Here is a 17443-nt window from a genome sequence, read left to right on the forward strand (position 1 = left end):
ACTTGATATGATTATATAACATACAATGTCACAATGGATTCAATGGATTCAAGAGAATACTAGGTACAGAAATGAGGAAGAGCCATCGAGACTAGACCTAATAATCACATCAGAACCTGAAATAGAGGACAATATTGAATTTAAGACATCACTAAGTAAAAGTGACCACATATTAGTAGAACTGGAACTAAATGAAGAAAAATACATGAGAAAAAACAAACAATATAGAAAGGGAAGAATGATGAATGATTTTTTTTCTTTTTATAAAATGAGATTTTTTGTTTTGTTTCAAAAAGCAGACTGGGAAAGGGTATACAAAGAGTAAACAACTGTAGAGGAGAAATGGAAAATTTTAACAAGAATTTATAAGGAAGGAGTGGAAAAGTATGTTCCAAGACAAAAACATGAAAAAGGATATGTAAAATGTTGGTACAACAAAGGATATAGAGAGTTAAAAGATAAAAGGGACAAAGCTTGGATAAAATGGGGGAAAGACAAAAAAAATATATATATATATATATATATATATTGATTATAGAAATGAATATGTACAAGTGCGCAGAGAAGAAAAGAGAAAATACGAAAAGGATGCCATAGAAAAATGTAAAGATCAACCAAAACTATTTTATAGATTGGTAAACGACAAACTGAAAAACAAACAAGAATTGGTGAAACTACGACAAGGAGGAATAGAATACACAGAGGAAATAGAAATGGCAGAAATTATAAACAAGTATTTTAAATCGGTGTTTACGAGGGAGAACATACAACTTAGAGATGTCGAGTGGGAGGGGAAAGTCCCTCCTATGAAAGAGATAGAAGTAACAAAGAATGAAATAATGAATCACTTGAGTAATCTCGATGTCAGAAAATCGCATGATCCAGATGAAATGGCAAACTGGATTTTGAGAGAATGCAGGGACAAACTAACAGACAAAATACATAGTCTAATAATCAGTTCGTTGAAAGAAGGAAAAGTTCCAGAAGATTGGAAAAGAGCAAATATAGTACCAGTATATGAGGGGGGAAATAAAGAAGACCCTACAAACTATAGACCGGTATCACTTACAAGTACGGTAGCAAAAATTTGTGAAAAAATTATCAAACTTAGATGGGTAAAGCATTTGGAAAAAATGTACTAAATCCGAGGCAGTTTGTATTTAGACAAGGAAGATCATGTGTCACAAACTTGATGTGTTTCTATTCAAGACTAATAGATATAATACAGGAAAGAGATGGATGGGCTGATTGAGCCTTTCTAGACCTGAAAAAAGTTTTTGATAAGGTGGCACATAAGAAATTGCTAAAGAAATTAGAAACTGCAGGAGGAATACAGGACAAACTACTTAAGTGGATGGAAGACTTCTTGCATGAAAGGAAAATGAGAGTGGTGATCAAAGACAAACATTCCAATTGGGATGAGGTGATTAGTGGAGTTCCACAAGGAACAGTACTGGCCCCAATAATGTTTGCTATGTACATTAATGATATGGATGAAGGAATTGAAAGTTATATGAGCTTCTTCGCAGACGATGCAAAATGTTGAAAAAAGTGAACACTGAAGAAGATTGTGAGTCACTGCAGAGTGATCTCAATAAAGTATGGGAATGGAGTAGGAAGTGAGAGATGGAATTCAACATTAAGAAGTGTAGTATAATGGAATTTGGAAAAAAAAAAAAAAATAGTGGGATCATATACATTGGAAGAGGAAGAAATTAAAAAAGTGGAAAAAGAGAGAAGGACCTAGGAGTCATTATTATGAATAATATGTCCCCTTAGAAACATATAAACAAAATTTTTGGAGAAAATTATAATTCAATAAGATCAATGAAAGTGGTGTTTACATACCTTGATGAAGAAATGGTGAAGAAAATACTAGTCATTTGGATAAGTCCAAAAATGGAGTATGCAGCGACATAGACACTACTGTAGCATAAATCCAAGAATGGAAAATATTTCCAATACAAAAGAATACAAAGTACTAGAAATGGACAATAACTATAAAAGACCATACTTAAACTATTCCTTGGAAAATAAATCCATTATAAAAATAAAAGAGAGAAAGATTTGGGAATGTTGATGAAAGACACCCTGTCACCTGACAGACATATCGGTAGGATTGTGGGAGAGATGTGTGGACTGCTTCAGAAGACTGAAATGGCTTTTCACTATATTGATGGAAAAAATCATAGAAACCCTGACCTGTCCAAGATTGGAATATACGTTGATGGTATGGACCCTACACAGAGTAAAGGATATAAAGAAGATCAAGAGAATACAAAGGGCTGCAACCAAACTGGTTTCCAGCCTGACATATACCATATAAGGAAAGACCAAAAGTATTTAGCCTGCCAACTTTGAAAGGTGATGAGGAATCTATGCCAGGAGGCGCATAGCTGTGACTGAAGCGATTACCTTTGCCTTATGTGCTCGGACTGTTCGTGCAGGTAACCGTCACTGCTGAGAATTGGATAGGAATGTAAGAGTTGAACTCATGAGTGAGCAAATGTGAGACCAGTATGCATCTGATTATGCTACCAGTATACTCACCTTTGAAAGATGGAAGAGGAAGAGGTGATATGATTACAGTGTTCAGGTTACAGTGATAGACTACACTGGCAGAAAAAAAAATCTTGATTAGTAGGGCTTGAGATCATGAGAACAAATGAAGGAAGAATACATGTCTAAAGGATGTGAAGAAATAAAGTTTGCTATATAGAACTCTGCCATTGCCGGTCCCAAGCCCGGATGAGAAAGGAGGAGGGTTGCTACGACAGGCCTAGCTAGCCGGTAGTGTAAAAAGTCTTCTGCTCATGAAACTCCACGACCAGCCTCGGAATCCAGACGGCGCTTTGGTAAACGAAATCGGAAACGTAAAGGAAATTCGCACAAGACACTCCACAAAGTAAGACTTGCAACTATTAACATCGCAACATATAGAAACAAAGAGGAAGAAATCTTGGAGATGATGAATGAAAGAAAGATAGACATTATAGGAATGGCAGAGACAAGACATTGGGGAAAAGATGAAGGAAGAGACCTCGGAGGGGGATATACCTTAATGTACTGTGGATCAGAAGAGAGAGGGAGAAGGCACGGGGTAGCTATGATAGTGGGACCAAGACTGACGCAGTATATTCAAGAGGTGAAATTGATCAATGAAAGACTAATGAAGTGTACAATACGAATAAAAGGAAGAAAGTTCAATATATATCAAGTGATGCACCACAACAGGGATGTCCTGAAGAAGAAAAAGAAAATTTCCTGGATCTTTTAGAGGAAGAATATGAGATTCTAGATGGCGATATAGGACTTTTGATTGGTGATTTTAATGCTAGAGTAGGAAAGGAAAGAGAAGGAATAGAAAGTATAATAGGGACATTTGGCGAAGGGACGAGAAACTCAGAAGGAGAAAAACTGATAGATTACTGCATGAGGAACAGTTTGAAAATAATGAATGGCTGTTATCAACATAAAGAGGAACATGAATTCACTAGATATAGATGGAATCAAAATACAGGACAGTTTGATCAAAAATCAATTTAATTATCGATTACATAATATGTTCAGACAGAAGAATTTTCACCAATATAAAGGTAATACCAGGAGTGAGTTTAGATTCAAATCACAGGTTACTGGTGGCTGATCTTAAGATTGGTAAGGTAAAACCACGGCAATGTAGAAAAAGAAAAATACAGTATTTAAAAAAAAAGTTTGCAAGAGGAAGATAAAAAGAATGCTTATAAAACTAAACTTACACAAAAATTGGAGAAGCAAAATGATGAGGAAAAAGAAAGATGGGACATTTTGAAAGAAGCAATCAGTGAAGTAGCAGAAGAAACTTTAGGGGTAGAATGGATCGGAGGAAATAGGAGAAGACACACACCTTGGTGGAATGAGGAGGTCAAACAGGCAGTAAAAAACAAAACTTTAAAGTTAAGAAAGTGGCTAAGAAGACGAACACCGGAAAGCCGAGCAGAATATGTACTGGCAAGGAAAGAAACAAATCTTGCAAAATATCGAGCAAAGACAGAGACATGGAAAGAACTGGGAGAGAGATTGACAGAGGATTTGCAGAAAGGAAAAAAGTTACTATATGGTATAGCAAAGTCATATAGAAAAAGCAAGGCAAAACAATATAACATTAAAGACCTAGAGGGGAATGTTCTTACAGATCAGGATGAGATAGACAACAGATGGACAAAATACTTCCAGGAGCTCCTAAATGCAGGAAATGAGGAACAATGGCAAGAGGCGTAGGGAGATTTAGATGGAGAAGAACATGATGAAATCACACAAAAAGAAATTGAATGGGCATTGAGAGAAATGAAGAATTCCAAAACACCAGGAGTAGATGAAATATCAATAGAGCTAATAAAGGATGGAGGAAATGTAGTACAGCAAAATATATTGAAGCTCATAAATAAGATCTATAGAGAAGGAAGAATACCAGAGGAGTGGGGTAAAACCCTAATAGTCCCAATTTTCAAAGGTAAGGATGATGCTGGAAATTGTAACAACTATAGAGGGATTTCCCTAATACTCCACATCACAAAGCTATACAAGAGAATAATTGAGAGAAGAGTAAGAGACCTAGTAGAACCTTCATTAGGAGAAGAGCAGCATGGTTATAGAAGTAATAGATCAGTAACGGACTTAACTTTTGGACTAAGGATGGTAATAGAGAAGGCATGGGAATATAACCAAAGCCTATACATCGCTTTCATTGATTTACAGAAAGCTTTTGATTCAATACCTTGCAAAAAGGTATGGAGATGTATAGAGGAGAGGTATGGTATCAAGGGACATCTAAAGAAAGCTATAAAAAGTTTGTATTACCCCTGTGTATGCAGTGTTAGAACATCAAAGGGGGCAGAAAAGTGGTTCCCTGTAGAAACGGGTTAAACAAGGAAGTGTGTTATCCCCTCTGCTTTTAGCATATATGGAAACTAATAGAGGATTTTAAAGAAGGTAAAGAAGAAAACTATAAGAACAGAATAATGGCTTATGCAGATGATATAGCTGAATGGAGCACAGATAGGGAAGAGATCGAAGAAGACATAAAAAGGTGGAATGAGTGCTTTTTAAGGAAAGGCATGAAAATGAATGTAGAAAAGACAGAGATACTGACCGTTAGCAGAAGAGAGGAACACGAGTTTAGCATCACCATAGGAAATAAGATGGTAAAAAATACAAACATCTTCAAATATCTTGGAAGTGTAGTCACTAAGGAGGGTGGAAATAAGAGAGATATTTCAGAAAGAATAAATAAATTTAGTGCAAATGTTAGAGCTCTCTGGCCAATAATAAAAGAAAAACATGTACCTTTAGAAGTGAAAAGGATTATTTTCAATACTGTCTTGTCTCCTACCCTAACATATGGCTCAGAAAGTTGGGTAATGACAAAAGTAGACATAAGCAGGATTCAGGCAGCAGAAATGAGACCATTAAGAGCCATAGTTGAAAAGACGAGGAGAGATAAATTAAAAAATGAAGACATAAGGAAAAGTATTGGCGTCTGTTCCATGCTAAGCAAAATAGATGCTGCCCAGTTAAGATGGTTAGGACATTTAGAAAGAATGGATGGAGAAAGAATTGCAAGAGAATGCTGGGAGTGGATGCCGGATGGAAGAAGGCCAAGAGGAAGACCGAGAAAGATGGAAAGAAAATGTTGGAGAAGCCCTCAGCAGACATGACTTGCCCAACATCAAAACTCTGAGGAAGGAAGGGGCCTTCCATGATAGAGCCAGATGGAGGAACATGCTGGGACCACTGACAGGCATAACGCCTACTACTGGGAGCTGAAGTAAGTAAGAAGTAAGAAGAATATATGCATAGATACTTGGAATAGTTTCAAAGGTGACCTTACCCAAGCTGAAACAATACATGAATTGAAATCGAAATATAGTTATAAGATAAAGATATAGACCAGATTTGGAACCATAGATGACTTTGAAGCTAGGTATGATAGATAGGAGAATAGGCAGGGTTGTGGGAGAGACATATGTGTTGCCACTGATTTTTTTTTTTTTTTTTTTTTTTTTTTTTTTTTTTTTTTTTTTTTTTTTTTTTTTTTTTTTTCTTTTTTTTAATGGGTGAAGAGATGATGAAAAAACTCATACAACGCCTAATGAGCCCAAGACAGGAATATGCTTCAGGGGTATGATCCCTACACAGAATGAAGGACATAAGCAAGATAAAGAGAATACAAAGGGGAGTAACCATACTGCTTCCCAGCTAGACAGATAAACCATATGAGGAGAGACTTGAAGCATTAGGACTACCAACTTTGAAAGAGCTAAGAGAAAGATTACATTGTTCAGGTCACTAAAAGGGGTAGATTATATTGACAGAAGAGATCTTTTGTTGAAGGATAATAAGGTTTTATGAGATCATAATAACAAATTATGGAACATGTCTAAATGATATGAAGAAATACAGTGTTCCATATAGATGCATAGATACTTGGAATAGCTTAGAAAGTGATATTGCCCAAACTCAAACAATACATGAATCCAAATCTAAATATAACAATTGGAAATCAAGGATATAGACAAAGTTTGAACCACACATGAATTTAAAGCTAGGTATGATAAATTGGAGAAAAGGAGACATGACTCCATAAGTGTTGCTCCTGGCATGTATACTACAATATGATATGTACAATTTGGTAAATGCACACACATAAAGATATCCAGGCACAATAGGCAAAATAAGTCTTGTGCTATGTCAAAGCCTAGACATAATTGATGTTACAGAGATGTCACTCATATCCCATCTTACCGTAATCACATAAGGACCCGTGTCATTGGAGTAGGTCAGGTTATGAAGGACATCCAATCCTGCCAACAACAAACAAATGGTAACTGTTCTCATGTGTATATAAATATACTAATGGTCCTTCCCCCTTGAACAAGTGTCCAGGCCAAAGCATGCCAAGGCTCTTCATAGTGGAAAAGCACAGGAAATATCCAGGCCCTTTACTTGATTAAAGTAATGTGATTGTAGTATGGATGAGAGTGAAGGGGAGGTGTGTTTGTGAGGAAGATGAATGTATTAGCAGTAAGTGAAATTAAGTAGAAAGGGAGAGTTCTATTTAAGTTTGGAAGTATGGTGGGTAGTCTGTAAGGAGTGATGAGTGGTCGAAGGAAGATGTTAGTGGTGATGAAATGGGTGATTGAGGGAAGGAATGGCATTGCTGGTAAGTGATAAGATAAGAAAGTGCATGGTGGAGTAGAGGGAAATATGTTTAGGGTGAAATTGGAATGATAGGTATGGGCTTTTGTGACAGGATACGGTTCTGGTAATAAGAAAATAAAGAGAAAGGGAGACTTTTTGAACTAATTTAAAAGAGTGTATAGAGAATTTTGGAAGGAATATAAATGTATCGTTGCCAGGAGATCTCAATGTTAGAGTAGTAGATGAGCCAGTAGATGGAGTAGTAGTAGAGGTTTTTGGTGTCAGATAAGTCATATACAGTCAGCACCCAAAGTGATGGTGCAAAACAATCAGCGCCATCGCTTTGGGCGCAGAACAAACCACCCTCGAAAACAAGGATCTAATATGCAGATTTTGTTGACGCGGAGGTGGGGGCTCAGATACGTGACCTTGAGTAACTCACCGCAGGTAGCGCCTCAGTGTAATGCATTACTTCATATGACTGTGTGTGCCACAACACGTGTTTTTTTTTTTTTTTTGTTTTGTTTTTTTGTAGTGTGCATTGCTTTCCTGCCTTGTGCAGGACAATGGGACCAAGGAAAGAACTGACCCAAGAACAAATTACATCTGTAAGTTTCCTGACCCTTGGGGTAAAAGGAAATAAATAAATAGCTGCTATCACAGGTGTGGCACTGCGTAGTGTGCAGCGTTGGACAAAAAAAAAAAAAAAAAAAAAAAGCAGGGGTACGGGAGGCGTCGTCCCACCATCACCCGAGAAAAAAGGAAAGGGAGGCCTCGTGTTACTTCTAAGAGGACCCTGATGGTGCTGAAGTATCAAGTGGACAAGCCTCGCATCAATGCAAAAGAACTGAAGGAAAAGAACCTGAGGCTTCTTCAGTATGTCTCAGTACGAACCATTCAGAAATGCCTTCGTAATGACCTTAGATTCCAGTATTTTACACCACGAAGGAAGCCCATTTTAACAGCATTACAAAGGCAGAAAAGACTAATTTTTTCTTGCCAAAAATATTTAACCTGGGATCCAGAGAAGTGGAAAACTGTTCTATGGTCTGATTAGGCTACGTTCACAGTGACTGGCAACCAAGGAGGGCAAGTGAGGATACGTCCTAACTCAGACCCTTACCTCCCACAGTACTCTGAAGGAACTGTAAAACACCCATCTGGTGTGATAATATGGGGGTCATTTGGGTATCATGGCATTGGGACTTTAGTGGTGCTGCCAAAAAACTTTACTGTCAACAAAGAATGTTATCTAGACTTTCTTGCTGACCATCTGGAAGACTGTTTCACAAAATGCAAAAGTGAAATATTTATGCAGGATGGTGCACCGGCTCACACTGCCAAGTTGATCAGAAATTGGTTTGAATGGGTTGACGATGAATACATCAAAGACTGGCCAGGGAATAGTCCTGATTTAAACCCGATTGAGAACATCTGGATTATGATAAGGCGCCGATTACAGGGTCATGACATCTCCAGAGTGGCCAAGCTTATCACTCACATCCAGGATATCTGGGAAAACCTGGAACCTTCCTCCAAAATGCTTTATCAGTTTCAAAACATCTTCAGAATTGCCTGAAGAGGAAGGGCAACCCAACGAAGTATTAGAGGTAAACTAAGTACCATATAAATATCTTTCAATCTTTCATGTATTGTGAAGAAAAAACATGTTGCGCCATCACTTTTGGCGTTGACTGTATTGGAGGTGTTAAAGATATGTTGCGAAAGGAAGTTCATGATAGAGAACAATGTTTAAAGAAGAGAAACAATCATGAGTATATGTGAGAAAGGGTGGTGGGGGGGAGGAGGGTGGCTGAGAAGGCACTACCCAAGGGGAAGACTGGAAGAGTTTTCGATATTAATGTGTTCAGGAGAGAGAGTAGTGGATTGTCGGACCATTATCTGGTAGAAGAGAAATAGAGAGTGGAGGGAAAGTGAAAAAGGAAGAAAAGGGAGGGAAATAATGAAGTGCTGAGGGTAAACAAATGAGAAGGATAAAGAGAAAGAATATCAAGAGAAGCTGAGGGAATTGTGAGTGGTGGTAAGGGATAGGAGGGAACAGGAATAGAAGGATGAGTATTTTTCAGTGAGATCATAAAGTGCACAATGAAGTTATATGGGACGAGGAGGATGAGTGAGAACAGGAGAGCAACAGATGGTGGGATGATGAGATGGCAGTGATGGTGGAAGAAAAGAACTGAGTTTATAAGGATTGATTGCAAAGTAGAACTAGGAAAATATATGAGATGTACAGAAAGAAGAGAGAAGCAAAATGCAACGTCAGGGAGGCAAAGAGGAGAGCAGAAGTAAGGTGGGATAAGACTTTGATGGATAATTTTGGATAGAATAAAAAAGGTGTTTTGGAAGGAAGTGAAAAGAAGGGATGAGACAGACAGTGAAGGAAAGGGAAAAGGGTGCAGATGGACAGAGATTAATGGCAGTAAGGGGAAGATACGTAGAGTATTTCAGAGATTTGTTGAGTGTGAAGGAGGTATGGGAGGGAGGGATTGTGACAAGTAGAGACTGTGATGGGAGAAGAAAATTACAGGGCTATAGGAAAAGAGGAAATGCAAAGAATATTGAAAGTGGCAAAGTGTGGTTAGGCACCTGGGTTGAATGGGTGTCATGTGGAGTGTCTGACGAAGGGAGGATCAGTTTTGGTGGATTTGCTAGTGAGGCTGTTTAATGTGTGCCAGTTGGAGGGGTATGTGCCAGAGGACTGGAGGGGTTTATGTACTGTATATATATTCATTCCACAAAAGAAAATGGGACAAATATAGATGTAGTAGTTTAAGAGGGATCAATCTGTTGTGTAGTTATATGGAAGTTTGTTAAGTGAAAGGATTAGGAGGGAAACAGGGTGCAATTGGGGAAGAACAGTGTGGGTTCAGGAAAGGAAGAGGATGTGAGAATCAAGTTCTCGTAGGAAGGCAGATATACAAGAAGTTTTTGGCAAAAGGCAAGGATATTTTTGGGCTTTTATGAACTTGGAGAAGGCATATGACAAGGTTGATAGTAATGCATTGTGAAATGTCTTTCAGAGTGGATGAAAGAAGAGGGTCACCATGTAATAAAGCAGTGGGAGTAAACTAACTGGATGGCCGGCCCTCCTTTGGAGGTGCTGTGTCTTACAGCAGGGGACATGGGCAGGGATAACCCTTCATTCACAAGGAAGTAAGATAAAAGTGACAACAAATGGATATTGGATGGGTGTGGGAGAGGTGAAGGATGGTTGTGTGCCTTGGTTGGGACATCCCTCTTAAAAGGGAGAAAGGGCCTTTTGGTATATATGTACAGATTATATATGAAAAATGTATAGAGTACATGAGATTTATTTCATTCTTTCACAATTTGTAAATATTAATGAACAACATAGGACAAACTAATCATGTCTTAGACTGACCTATCCAATGTGCATTCTCGTTGCCGTCCTTAATGCCAGTTTTGAATGAGTTCATGTCAGTTCGGAAAAATTGATCCCCAGTGTTGTATTCAAAGACATAGGTACAGGAGTGAGTTTCTAATTCGCAACTAGTCTGGAAATATAGAGAAAATATAAGGTTAAGTCAAAATATTCCATTACAGTGATGACAGCTATCTTAATATTGGTTGATGCAGCACAATTTTATTGGCCAATCATTTCAACTTTTTTTCTGTGGTTCCCTTATTTATGGAAATGTATTTCATTATCTTTCTTAAGTTCCTGAGGTTTACGTAAACACTGAGTATACAGTACTGACTATTCATTGACAATAATGATACCATCAGTGTTTGTATTATATTGGCCAACATAATGAAATTAGTGTTTTGTCTCAAAATGTAATGTAGATGAATTTGATTTTTTTTCTTTTCTTTTTTGTGCAAAATTCAAACATGTTTTCAGAATTTGTCTATCAGGCATGGTTTTCCTGATATTATGCGTTAATTAAGGATGATGTACAGTTGTTATAAAATTAAATTGATAATATCACAGACAAACCATACCCTCGGGGTTACAGGAACTAGTGTGGAGTTAAAGGATCTGGTGGGGGGGTTGGGGAATCGGGGGGGGGGTCCAAGGGTGTTTTAAGTGAAGGTCACCTGTTTCACGGGTGTGTGTATGAGCAGGGTAGAGCAACCTCCATGGGTGTAGCAGGGGTGGAAGTGTGTGGAGTGGCCCTATACGGCGTAATGTGGTCTGTGGTCGGGAGTGGCCACATTGGTCTCTGTGGGATAGGTGAACTTCTTCACCTGCCGGGGGAGGCTCCTCCTCAGAGTCACCTCCCTGAGACAATGGTCTTAAATGTTTAATGCCAGAAAATACAGCCTTTGTATTCGTGGTGATGAGTGATGTAGGAGCCTTACCATCTCTATTTGATGTTCCAGACCTGAATGTTGAGGTCCAGGTGGGTGTAAATCCCGCAAACCACCATAAAAGTTGCAAGTAAACAATAATTTAACCATTCTTATTCATATTTGTTATACATTAATTTGTTTGTTTATGGCAAAGTTTACGACAATCATTTATGACAAAATGCATAAAGTAGTAAATGTTGGTGAAAGTTTGTAAACGGTAACAGCTTTTGGGACCGTCACCATGAAGATGCTATATTTCATTGCCTTTGGCCAGGCAATTTGATTCACTTAAGGGGCTGTAAGCGTACTGTCGAAAAGGGTAAACCAACACAAAGGCGGGTACCCTTTCATCTGATGACTGTTTTGGTCATCATTATTGTGACTAATGCCAGACTTTCTTTTTTACTCAGTTTTCTGAATCTCTCAGACCTATTGCAAGTATATAATCTTTGTTGCAAGTATATTTTGCCTTTGTTGTTATTCTTTCTATGTAAAGTTGTTTAATTTGTGCAATTTCTCTTCTCTGTGTCATCTCATGACAGACTTTATTTTAATTTCACTTAATTTTCTGAATCTGTCAGTCCTATTGCACATAGGTAGTATTTGTTGTGAGGATATTTTGCCTTTGTCATCATTCGTCCTATGTTATTAATATTCACTTTGGTAAAGTTGTTTAATTTGTACAACTTGTCCTCTGATTTCTTCCATGTCTTACATTGTGAAGGCAGCAGCTCTTACATACTCAATTTTATTTTCTAAAGAACTAAATGATAAATAAATAAAAAAAAAAGCAATTAGTATCATCTGTATATTCTAGTTTTCTTTTCTCTTATTCTTTTCCTATTGTCTGTCCGTTCCGAAGAGTTCGTTCAGGGTGTGGCATACGTCGTGCCAAATCAACCATAGTACATGCCTCTCTCTCTTATTTCCCATCTATTTGCTAATTGATTTTTCTCTTATTTTCTGTTTATAGCAAAGAAAGCTGTATAGTACAATGAGTATATATTTTTTAAGATTATAACGATGATTACCCACCCCATCCCACCTGTCTCACTGTCGGCATCTCAACATAAGGAAAAAGCGCTGCAACGTGTCATAGAATTTACTCAAATCATTGTTATGATCTGAAAATGTGATACTCGTTTAACCATAGCCTACAGCTTTCTTTACTATATACAAAATATAGAACATTATGTTGGAAATAATACATATATGGGAAATAAAATAGAGAGGTATGTGCTAAAGTTGATTTGGCTAGTAGTAAATCACAGACTATAGCAGCTCTCCTGTACACATCCAAAGGGTTTTTATAATCAAATTAACCTCGACTGCATTCTCTTGCTCTCTTGCTCTCACAAGCTGCATTTGTAAGATCTATGAAAGAATGGTTAATACGCGTTTAGTTTGTTTTTTGGAATCTAAAGATCTCCTATCTAACAGACAGTTTGGATTTAGAAGAAATAAGTGCACTCTGGACCCCTTACTTTTTATCACTCGTGAGATTCAGAATGCCTTTGCAATTGAGAACTAGCATTGGTGTGTTTTTTGACTTGAAAAATGCCTACGATACTACCTGGCGGGGAGACATTCTGAAACAAGTTGCAGAGTGGGGTATCGGGGGTAATATGTTCAATTGTTTAAAGGACTTCTTATCTGACCGTTATCTAAAAGTCCGAGTGGGCTCTTCTTTCTTTTGTGCATATCTTCAAGAGGAAGGGATTCCCCAAGGAAGTGTTCTGAGTCCTACACTCTTCAGCATAGCCATTAATAGTTTATTAGAACAAGTTCCCACAGGAGCACATGGTTTGGCTTATGCTGATGACTTCGCTATTGTGTGCAGCAGATCGACAACATTAGAAACGGGCCAAAAGATTCAAGAGGTTATTAACTTAGCAACAGCATGGGCTAATTGCAGGGGCTTCAGATTCTCTGCTGAAAAAACCAAAGCCATAAGGTTTTCCAGACTAAGACGTAAGGAAGAAATACCAACACTATTCTTAGAGGGTGTCATATTACCGTATGAAGATGAAGTAAAATACTTGGTTCTGGTATTGGATAAAAGGTTGACATTCACAAATCACATAAACGAGGTTGTATACACTGTTAAACAGAGCCTTAATATACTAAAAGTAGTGTCTGGTTTCAACTGGGGAGCAGATCGTGTAACTTTAATAAGGCTTTACCAAACATTGTGCCTTAGCAAAATGGATTACGGATGTCAAATTTATGGATCGGCATGTAAAAGTTCACTGAAGAAGCTTGATATAGTCCACAATATGGCTTTACGGATCTGTTCGGGAGCCTATAGAACATCTCCAGTGGATAGCTTGTATGTGGACGCAGGAATTCCTCCCCTGTATATTCGCAGGGAGGAATTAAGCCTTAGATATATATCTCGGGTCTTGACATCCAAACTTCAAATTTGTAAAGCAGCCGGTAGACAGCTCCAAGGAAAAGTACTCTGCCGAAACCTTTAGAAGTGAGATGTGAAGTTGGGACAGAGAAGGTAGGACTTGTTCCTAACACAATTGCTGAGATCACGCCTCCCAAATTCCCTCCTTGGAACTGATGCCCCACTGAAATATGTCCTCTTAAAAAGAAGAAAATAGAACTGCTGTAGAGCTAAAAAGTGAAGTTTTAGAACATTTATCAGTACATGCTGATGCAATTTTTATTTATACAGATGGATCAAAATCCCAAGATGGTGTTGGTTGTGCTGTTGTAACTGATAGCACAGTTTTAAAGAGAAAGCTGCCTGATTTTAGCTCTGTTTTTACTGCTGAACTGCAGGCAGTCAGCAACGCCCTGAAATTTGTTTTTAATTCTGTTCCGTGTGGTAGGAACGTTGTTATTTTTACGAATTCCATGAGCGTTCTCTCCTATGTAAATAATTTGTTGCCTCATCATTTTTTAGTCCAAGAAATGCAAGAATGGCTGATTCTCATAAACAACAGAAAGAAGATAAAAGTAAACTTTTGCTGGGTACCGTCCCATGTGGGTGTCTCTGGAAATGAACAGGCTGATGCTGCAGCCAAAGCCGCCACTAGGCTCAACCAAATAACAGACCGAAAAGTCCCACATACGGACTTCAAAGGAGTAATTCACTGTTACACAATGGGGAAGTGGCAGGAAGAATGGACTAGGCTGGACGGCAGTTCTTAACTAAAAGAGATTCACCCCTTGGTGAACCCTTGGAAGTGTCCTCCTTTGGACAGAAGATCAAGCATTGTCTTGACAAGATTGAGAATTGGCCATTCCTACATCACTCATAGATTTTTGATGGCAAGTGGAGCAGAGAGGCCGGCCCCCCCAATGTCCCACTTGCCAAGTAGTTTTAACAATTAAACACATTTTAGCTCAGTACCCTGCATTCTCTGATAAGCGCAGGGCAAAATTTTTAACAGATTTATCTTATATAGAAATTTTAGGGGAGGAAGCTCGTGTGAAAAATGTTTTAAAGTTTATAATTAAAAGACAAATTTATTTTATGAAATTTAAAATTGTGTATATGAATGCTTGTGAGTGTATGTTGTTGATGTTTGTTCGTGAATGTTTAATGTTTTAACTGTTTTACTTGAATTTTATTTTTATTTTATTTTTCATTTATTTATTATTATAATTTTTTTTTAATCTAAAAGATAAATATGCGCTCAATGGCCCACCGGCTCCGGCGCTTGGCCTTCGAGCCAAAAATTTCATAAATCAGTCGACTGCATTCTGTACAACTGCATGATCTTACCTTTAACTATGAGTAAAAATAATATTATGTCTACTGTGGACACCTTTTTAAATATTTTGTTTATGTTTCACTTGTTTTCTTTTAATTACCTTAAAGAAAAATAATTCTTAGTATCTAAATATACATTTTCCCTCAGTCTGCTCAGAAAACTTTGGAGGAAGTTAAATCGCACTGAGCTAATATGTTCTGGACTGAAGGTAGTGTTTTGCATGCACAACTTTGTGTTAATATTGGCCTCAAACCGCGATGATGTAGGTTTAACCTAAAAGTAGGTAAAAACAGTTTTGTCGAGCGCATCATCGGTGAATGGAACAATCATCGAGATGAGTCATTTCAATGTAGTACAATTTGAAGTTTCAAAATTTATGTGGATAAACTTTTTCTTCATGCGACCTCGTTGTAGATTGAAAGATTGTTTAGGATGCTTTGTCAGTGTATCCCTCAAACCACAACATGAAAAATATAAGCGTATGTTAGCATATATGTGAGACTTTATTTCAGGAATGTATGCATATATGGCCGATAAGTCAGTTGGCAAAGTGACTAAGGAAGAAATATTCTTTGGCTATCGTACCAGAGCTAATAAAAGGGCACGGGGTGTGTTCTTGTATATCTAGTTAATCTAATGATTTTACTTATACGTTTTAATTGAGCTGATTACTTATATATGATAATGTCACATCCTTGTGTGAATAAAGTCTCTTGTTTATATTTTTAAGGCATGCCTTGCGTGAATATGTGTAGTGTATGTTATAATTTGTGTTCTATAGATTTTATTTCATAATATATATGTTAATTGTTAAACATTGGTCAATACCTGTCTGTTGAGGGTGCGCTTATAAATTCTGTCAGATCACACCAAGCTCAGAAACGTTACATAATTTGGCGCGGAAGCGTGTCCTACTTTCCCATTGGTTGGAGGTTTTTAAACTATCTGCTGTGGATACATTTTGACATCCCGGAAATGTAAGCACCCATTCCCGGGCTATAAAAGCCAAAGCAGAGAGCGACCCGAGAGAGTCAATAGAGAAGAGAAGCAGAGAGAACCAGATCGCGAAAAGAACAGAGAAAACAAGAAAAGAAGCAGACGCCCAGGGCCATCTGAATACGTAGAAATTATTCTACATTCGTTGATTACGACAACTTCGCTGAACAAGTCCTTTGGACCACAGCGATTGCCCAATCTCCACGCGAAGTGCCAAGCCTTAGTGTTTTCCGAATTGTTTTGGATATCTCCAAACTGTTGCTGGACTAAATGCGACTCGACACACCCTCTCTGTTATTTCTCGACAGCGAAACATTAAAAAAATCTACGTGTTCCTGACTACCAGAAGTTATCGTGCATGAGCGTTTACTCAAACAACCCATTTGTTGCCGAAACTGCAGAGCGGCCCAAACGACTTTCCATTTGTGCAACTTCTAGCAACCAGAATCAAGACTCGTCTATACCATAATCAAGACTTCATTTTGCCCACCTATTCTTACGTGCTGCATACAAGAGCACACCCAGCTACTCTACTTGGTAATTAATTATCCACTAATAATTCATGTGACATATATTGTTATTCTTTATTATTCTGTGCCTTTTTATGTTTGGTGTGTTTATTTCTATTATTGTAAATAATTAATCTTAACAAGGAGTTTAATTATCCTGCCTGAATACTTTCATTCTGTGTCCTTTTATGTTGTATGTGTTTATTTTTATTCTTTTAAATAATCAATTTTAACGAGGAGTTTGATTATCTTGCCTGAACACTCATTTGTCCGAACTGGGTCGTGACAGATAACATTGTTAAATATATGTGAACATGTGGGGCCATGAAACGATGGTAGGACGACTAAAGAATTAGATAGTAATTGTGAAATATTGTTGGCACTATGCTCATACATACACTCATACAGATTATTAGTAGAGAATAGCACTAACCTTTATAGGAGTGTCATGATAGTTGCCAGTAGGGAAAATGTAGTAACGATGACTATCATTATGCCCAATGTTGGCTACATCTTCGCAAGTTCTTGGTGCACTTTGGTTGTCTGAAATTGCCAAAAGGGATTGTAATGTAGGATGATTATATATCGGTTGCCATTGTTTATTGTGCTGCTGTTATTATTTGTGTATTTACATAATTGTGTATAACTAATTGTAGTATACAGGAAAGGAGCAACGCACGTTGGGATCTGTCTCCT

The 17443-nt window shown here is 37.7% G+C and overlaps 1 protein-coding gene across 1 annotated transcript in view; it reads right to left on the bottom strand.

The window, feature by feature from the left end:
* The window catches only part of LOC143032604 (uncharacterized), a 204340-nt gene that overhangs the window by 173051 nt on the left and 13846 nt on the right, over nucleotides 1-17443 (bottom strand). Inside the window, exons 4-6 of the mRNA XM_076197475.1 lie at nucleotides 17181-17290; nucleotides 10583-10715; nucleotides 6784-6842 (exon numbers count right to left, since the gene is read on the bottom strand). Coding sequence (XP_076053590.1) covers nucleotides 6784-6842; nucleotides 10583-10715; nucleotides 17181-17290 — 302 coding nt within the window. The remainder of the gene's footprint in view (nucleotides 1-6783; nucleotides 6843-10582; nucleotides 10716-17180; nucleotides 17291-17443) is intronic.

Source organism: Oratosquilla oratoria, chromosome 14, assembly GCF_046742065.1.
Source record: "Oratosquilla oratoria isolate Oo_2021 chromosome 14, ASM4674206v1, whole genome shotgun sequence".
NCBI lineage: Eukaryota > Metazoa > Arthropoda > Malacostraca > Stomatopoda > Squillidae > Oratosquilla > Oratosquilla oratoria.